This window comes from Leuciscus leuciscus, assembly GCF_965113295.1.
Source record: "Leuciscus leuciscus genome assembly, chromosome: 3".
In the NCBI taxonomy this organism is placed as follows: Eukaryota; Metazoa; Chordata; class Actinopteri; order Cypriniformes; family Leuciscidae; genus Leuciscus; species Leuciscus leuciscus.
Genome location: NC_138727.1, coordinates 34,450,780 through 34,457,809, shown reverse-complemented (window position 1 = coordinate 34,457,809; position 7,030 = coordinate 34,450,780). Strand labels below are relative to the sequence as shown.

The window sequence follows — 7,030 nt, the reverse complement described above, 5'->3', positions numbered from 1 at the left end:
AAAACAAAGAGTAAAATATTACATGGTTCATCAAAAAAAAAAAGAAAAAAAAAGAAGTTTTTTGTTGATCTTTGTGATTGTTTGCATCGCAACAACTATAAATGAATGATTTTCATTACTGTAATATAATAATATTGCAATGTTACAGTAAAAATGCAATGGTTTTAAATGGAAAATGGTTTTAAATCTGCATAAATGAAACGCAGTGCAACAAAAACTACAGTGACAATTTTTTACAATTACATTTTGGCATTCAGTAATGAGAATATTTTTTTTGCATTAAGGTCACGATAGTTTGGGGTGAAAACTGTATAATGAGACTATGAAATAATGAGACAAAAATAATGACAATACAAAAAGATTTAATGGTCTAAGGTAGTCATCATTTCCTTTAAGCTAAATATAAAATCTTTCTTTCTTTTTAATTTTAGGGTGAAATATGACCTGAACTCGACATGTTCTAAACATTTATGAAAATACACGCCGGTGAACAATACTTACTATTACCATTATTCAGAAAAATTATAGGATTACCTGAATATGAACACCAATACTAAAGTACTCATTACTTTAATAAAAAAAAAGGTGGCCTAAAAACTTTTATAAGCCACAAATCAAAGTTTTTTTTTTTAATGCATTATCTCTGACAATTAAACATTGGTGTAAAAAAGGAAAATTGAGGAGCAACAGTCAGTCCTCCAAATTTTTACATATAATTATCAACATGGTTCATAATGTTTTGATGATGTTTTGAGGATTCCAAATCAGTACAACGTCCTTGACAACATCAGATAAATGCGTTTGATGTCCCTCATAGGAACATGCGGTCTTTGCTGTGTGAAAAGCGGGTGTTGAGCTCTTGTGACTTCTTGAGCAAAGCTTTTTTCTGAGCCTCATCAAAGCGATTGACTTGGAGGTCCATGTCTCTGTCGAAGGGTTTTCTCTCCACAGGCTTGTTAGCATCCTCCTTAGCTTTTTTCTTCATCTTCTTAGTGTGCAGACTGATGAGAGATTCACCACGCTTGGACTCCTAAAAAGAGATGGGCAATTGAAATTTTTTTTTTACATTCAAGCAGTAACAATTGCATCTGGCAGACTAAAGGTGTAGTCCATTCAAAAGGCCCATTAGAGTGAGCAGCTACATTTCCCCAACATCCCTGGTTCTCAAACAAGTGTTACTTTTGTTTCATTTAGATACGATTATGGTTTTTATTCATTTTTTGAAATTTTTTCTTGTTTTATTTTGGTTAAAGTTTTAGTAATTTTTTTTTATTCATTTTTATTTTTGTTTTAGTGTATACATGCATACATATTATATATATACACACACAATTAATGAATAATACTTTTATTATTTTTAAAATATTTAGCAATTGTTTTTTATAAAAAATTATCAAGATTAATTTTTCCCCTTAATAACTAGTGTTTTTATTGAAGTTTTGGAATCCCAAAATGGACAGCTTGGTTAATTTACCTATCTGTTATTAATATACTATTTATAATAAATAAATACACACATAATGATTTTTATACTGTGCAAACAGTATATTAAATTCCCTAACCCTAAACCTACCCATCACAGAAAACTTTTAGCGTTTTCAAACATCATCTACAATGATTTATAAGCTGTTTTCTACATGGGAACCAAAAAATGTCCCCACAAGGACAAGGATTTCAGATATTGCCATCTTTGTGGTTTTTCCACATAACGAAGGGTTTACCTGAACGAACACACACACACACACACACACACACACACACACACACACACACACACACACACACACACACACACACACACACACACACACTTTGTAATACACTTTAAAGCTATATTTAAGTAAAAAAATAACGTACATTATATTTTGAAACTTTTTCAGCCATCTCAAGCTCTTTCTGAGGCAGACGTGGCCCATCATCCTTGGCAGTTTCACCTTTTTCCTTAGCCTCTTGTCGCTCCTAAGAAAGACAAACAAGAAGGGAATTTTCAAACAATCCCTCTTTTCCAAAACCCAATGTAAAAAAGCTTGTTTCATCTCTAAATTTAAATCACAAACGATATCATTGGTAAATCCACAGTGAGTCTCCATAACAATCTCCACATTTCATATTTGAACTCAATCTCTAACTCACCCTAGCTTTTCGCTCACGTTCAGCGGGAGTGTCAGTCCAGATTGAGCGGTCTTTGTTTTCAGGGCCTGATCTTTTCTTAAAGGTCCGTGCTTCCAAGCCCACATGCTGCAACTCAGGAGGCAACTCTGTCATCCAGCTCTCTCTGGAAACCACCTCTGGGCCAGTCTAACAACAGAAGATTCACAGATTGTATTGATGTTGTATGAAGAATAGCATAATTATTTCTGTCTTTCACTGTTGTTCAATCATATTTAAACAGAGGGTATATACAAAAAAATAAAAAAATAAAGACAAAATCATGTAACAAAAATACAAAAAAAGTACAAAAATTTAAAAGAAAACTGAAAGTATAAAACTAATAGCTAATTCAAAATATTGCTAAAATAGTATATAAATAACACTGACTACTACTACTACTAATAAATATTATGATTATTATTATTATACATATATTCAGCTCTACTACAGTAGCTGAATTAATGGGACAAAAACTACATAAAATGCACTTACATCCACTCCTGTAAGTTTGTCTTTCATTTTTTGAGCTCTTCTTTCAAAGTCCAATGCCACAGAGTCCTGGGACGGTCCTTTTGATGGCATGGGTCCAATGACATAATCTTCTTCTTCTTCTTCTTCTTCTTCTTCTTCACTGCTTGACAATTCTGGAGTATAACCTGGTGGTAGAGCTGGTCCTAAATATCCACTGGTATCTTCATTTCCTCCCTTTTCATCTTCATCTTGTCTTTTAAAGCCTGGAGGTAGAGCAGGTCCTACCACAGGTGGCCTGCTGGAAAAGCCAAAAAAACAAAAATGGATTCAATCAACATTTACATTTGGATGTAAAATTAGAATACCAACTCTACACAGCAAAATGTGAAGATATGTCTGCTATGTTTGTTTAATTCCTGTTACCGTTCAGGAGATTTGTCTTGCTTTCGATATTCTGAGGGTAGAGCTGGTCCTGAAAACCCCCTGGTATCGTCTTTTGCACCATCTTCATCTTCATCTTGTTTTTTGAATCCTGGAGGGAGTGCAGGTCCAAGTAAAGGTGGTCTGGGGATGCAAAATGTAGTTCATCCAAGACTTAGATTGAGATGCTGAAATTGCTATGTACATGACCATGTGTGGTACTATTAAGTATTATTTTATGTTTATTACTCTTCTGGTGACTTGTCTCGCTTTTGATATCCTGGGGGAAGTGCTGGACCAAAGAAACCATCCTCCTCCTCCTCATCATCATCATGCTTATCAGTTTGCTTTATATCCATCTCAGCTTTCATGATGCCTCTGTTGCTGTTAAAGAATCACATGAAAAAGTGAGAGCAAATTATTTTTTCCTGAAAGACAAGGATGACCCAGTAAAGCCTGAAAAATTATCTAATAGTCAGATTTTTCGAAACAGTTTATTGAAACTTTAGACAAAATATAAAAGAAAATGTATTTTATTTTATGTTTTGTATCATATTTGATACATCAGGTTAAGGCCCATATAGTATCCACACTTGAGATACAACATTTCTGTATCATACTTTACAAGTACAAAACAAGTATCATACTTTAAAGAAGGCCGGTTCCCAGATGATGAGTATTTGGCTCTCTTGAACACAACCTCCTCTTGATCACTGTCCTCACATGAACTTGAGGAATCTGAAGCTTTATACAGTGGAGGCAAGGCTGGACCTATGACTGGAGACAATATTTATTATTTATTGTGTAATTATTTGCACTCAGATCTAATCTAAAGAATTAAATGACCTAACCGTTTTTTCAAAAGAAAATTTACAGGAAAAAAAAACAAAAAAACATCTAAAGGCTGCCAGCCTTGTTATGCATTTGCAAAATTTAAAATAAATAAATTGTAGTTCACAAAGCAGCTACTACAACCAACGTGCATGTGTAAACATACTTGCGTCTTCTTCATCTGAATCATCATTTTTGCTTTTTCCCATCGACGGTGGCAAAGCTGGTCCAGTTATGTTTTGATTAGACATAGCAAAATGATCGTGCTAGAAAAATAATAAAAACAGACATTTATTTGTTCACAAACCCAGAAATGTGCTACGACAGAATAAACACATTCCCTTATTTCCGGTTTTGAATTTGGTGTGAATTTCAAAATAAGAGTTCTGTTCAGGCGGAATCCTACAGGTGGCGCGTTATTTTTTAACACAAGCGTTTTCTAAAAAGACGCTCTTTAACGCAATCTTCACTTCTCTTCTCTGTTGTCATCCGTTGTTGTTTCTATGGGCGGCGGGACGCTTAAACAGTCGGTATGATAAATAATCATAAAATAGTTTTCCCAACTTCCACATAATTTTTCACGTTGTCGTGTTTTTCTTGTCATGAGGCTACAAAAGTCAGGTAACGTTAGTTAACCTAAAAATAACCGAACTGTCATCGCTTAGTGAATAGCCTCTTATCTGTTAATTCTTTCCTTGAGCTTCTGAGCCCCTGTCCTGGCGCTTGACTACTAATAATCCACATTTCCCAGTTTTAAAACCAGCTTTGAGGAACATTCTTCTTTTCTGACACGACAGATCGGTAAGGACGCGTTGACTGGATCTTTGTCGATATGCCTCCCAAGAAGCCAAAGGGCGCAACGGCAAACATCTCCAGCTCCATCGAGTCTGAGGACATCAGTCTGGAGACAACAGTCCCCACAGAGGACATATCGTCTTCGGATGAGAAAGATGGCGCAGGGAAGGTCACAAAACAGCTTCTAGAAAGAAAAGAGCTGCTTCATAACCTCCAAAAACTAAAGATAGATCTGTCACAGAAAAATCTGCTTATAGACAATCTTAAAGTGGACCACCTTACCAAGGTAATGGTTGATTAATAGAAAACTGCTGTCTACATTAAATTGAGAAGCAGTTTGAAGAATAGTTAACACTTGTTTGTTTGCCTGTGAGTGTTAAAATTATTATTTTCATATTTATTTTAGATAGAAGAGCTGGAGGAAAGGCTGAACGATGCTCTCCATCAAAAACAGGTGCTCGCCCTGCGTCTGGACAGCCAGCTCAAACTCCAGCAGGATGAAAACAGGTGCATTTACATACTGTTAAGAAAAATATCAATATATCAGTCGTCGTATTGGTATTGGCCGATAAATGTGCCTTTTGATAAGGCTGAAATATTTAAGCCCGCATCCATATCACCCTGTAGCCCAAGACCGGCTGCCCACTGAATAAAACCAGGTTGCTGCTTGAAGAGGTGTTAGTGAGGCCAGCAGGGGGCGCTCACCCTGTGGTCTGTGTGGGTCCTAACGCCCCAGTAATAGTGACGGGGACACTATACTGTAACAAGCACCGTCCTTCGGATGAGATGTTAAACCGAGGTCCTGACTCTCTGTGGTCATTACAAATCCCATGGCACTTCTCGTAAATAGTAGGGGTGTAACCCCGGTGTCCTTGCCAAATTCCATCCAATGGCCCTTGCCAATCATGGCCTCCTAATAATTCCCTTCCATTGAATTGGCTCTGTCACTCTCTCTCCTCTCCACCTATAGCTGGTGTGTGGTGAGCGCACTGGCGCCGTTGTTCTGTGGCTGCCGTCGCATCATCCAAGTGGATGCTGAACACTGGTGGTTGAGGAGAGATCCCCTGATATGATTGTAAAGTGCTTTGGGTGTACAGAAGTACATATGAAAGCACTATATAAATGCCTCATTCATTCATTCATTCATTCATTCATTAGCTTATAAATTATAGCCTCTTCTTCTAGTCATGTCTAGTTGGGCTATTTATTGTTAAGCACACACAAAATGAAATGTTTATATATATTCCACTATGAATTTTGTTTAAAGTTTAAAGTAAAATTCAGCCGTTAATTGGAGACAAAACATAAATGAAGAGTTTTGTACACCTCTTTGAGTTGAGAGGTGTACAAATAAACATTCCTCAAAAGCCTGTTGTATCACACATCGTCAACATTTTAACACACACACAAAAAAAATTATGTATGGAGGATAATTACATAAATCTAAGTTGCTACAGTCAAGTAAATGTACATTCAAAGAAGCAAGAAAAGATGAGCATAACCGATGTCCATATGCAGATTGATATATATATATATATATAAAAAAAGTTTTCTTCTTCTCACTAACATTTAGATATTAAAATCAAATAAAACGGCAACAGTAAAAGAACTAGCTAGATTAGCTGATTATCTCTTTGCCATCAGTTGTCGTTAACACTTTCACCGACAAGCAGATGCAATGAGACCTGTTTTCCTCTTTGTTCATGTGACGTTGATTCAGCATAAAGCCTATTTGGCTTCTGCTTATGCAGGAAGCAGCAAGCCCTGAGGAAGCAGGAGATGGACACCATCATGCTGAGACAGAAGCAGCTGGAAGAGACGAACCATCAGCTGTGTGATCGAGCAGGTGATCTCCGCAGGAGCCTGAGGGACCTGGAGCTGTCTGAGGAGAAGTACATTGAGCTGAAGGAACTGCCTGAGGACAAACTCACCATCCCTGAATATGTGGCGGTGAGTTATAAACTGGAGTTGGAAATGAAGATTTTCAGATATATCTGTTGGTTCCTCCCACTAACAAACTTGTGGAGCGAGGAGATTTAAAAGCTATACTGTAAGTGTGTGTGTTTCTTCATATAGATTCGGTTCTATGAGGTCGTGAACCCTCTGAGGGCTCTTGCGACTGAGCTGCAGGTGAAAAAGGCTAACCTGAGCGAGGATCTGGACAGTCACCGCAACCAAGTTAGATCACTAATGGAGGTGTGGAAATTTTTTTTTTTTCCTTTTTGGGTACCATTTTTACTACGGTCTTCAAAGTCAAAATTAAATCTATCTATTTTCTAAATGCATATAGATCTTATTGTGAGCGATTCATCTATGCAGTGTTTCCCCTACCATTATATAAGGGGGGCGCCCCCCCCCCCCC

The 7,030-nt window shown here is 36.9% G+C and overlaps 2 protein-coding genes across 4 annotated transcripts in view; one reads left to right on the top strand and one right to left on the bottom strand.

Moving 5' to 3' along the window:
• Positions 1-345: 345 nt before the first annotated feature.
• gpalpp1 (GPALPP motifs containing 1) lies at positions 346-4,237 on the bottom strand. The gene is made up of 8 exons (XM_082164034.1): positions 4,040-4,237; positions 3,690-3,819; positions 3,292-3,426; positions 3,046-3,186; positions 2,644-2,920; positions 2,134-2,298; positions 1,858-1,959; positions 346-1,030 (listed from the first exon to the last, which is right to left on the bottom strand). The coding sequence occupies exons 1-8, from the start codon at positions 4,122-4,124 to the stop codon at positions 812-814; spliced, it is 1,254 nt and encodes a 417-aa protein (XP_082020160.1). The 5' UTR covers positions 4,125-4,237; the 3' UTR covers positions 346-811.
• A 34-nt stretch (positions 4,238-4,271) lies between these two features.
• The window catches only part of pibf1 (progesterone immunomodulatory binding factor 1), a 47,974-nt gene continuing 45,215 nt past the window's right edge, over positions 4,272-7,030 (top strand). The window contains exons 1-5 of one of the 3 annotated variants that reach the window (XM_082164021.1): positions 4,272-4,403; positions 4,671-4,954; positions 5,075-5,175; positions 6,420-6,618; positions 6,745-6,864. In XM_082164021.1, coding sequence (XP_082020147.1) covers positions 4,706-4,954; positions 5,075-5,175; positions 6,420-6,618; positions 6,745-6,864 — 669 coding nt within the window. In that variant the 5' untranslated portion in view covers positions 4,272-4,403; positions 4,671-4,705. Of the gene's footprint in view, positions 4,955-5,074; positions 5,176-6,419; positions 6,619-6,744; positions 6,865-7,030 lie in introns of all 3 variants that reach the window. The other 2 variants (XM_082164022.1, XM_082164020.1) reach the window with 2 other exon arrangements.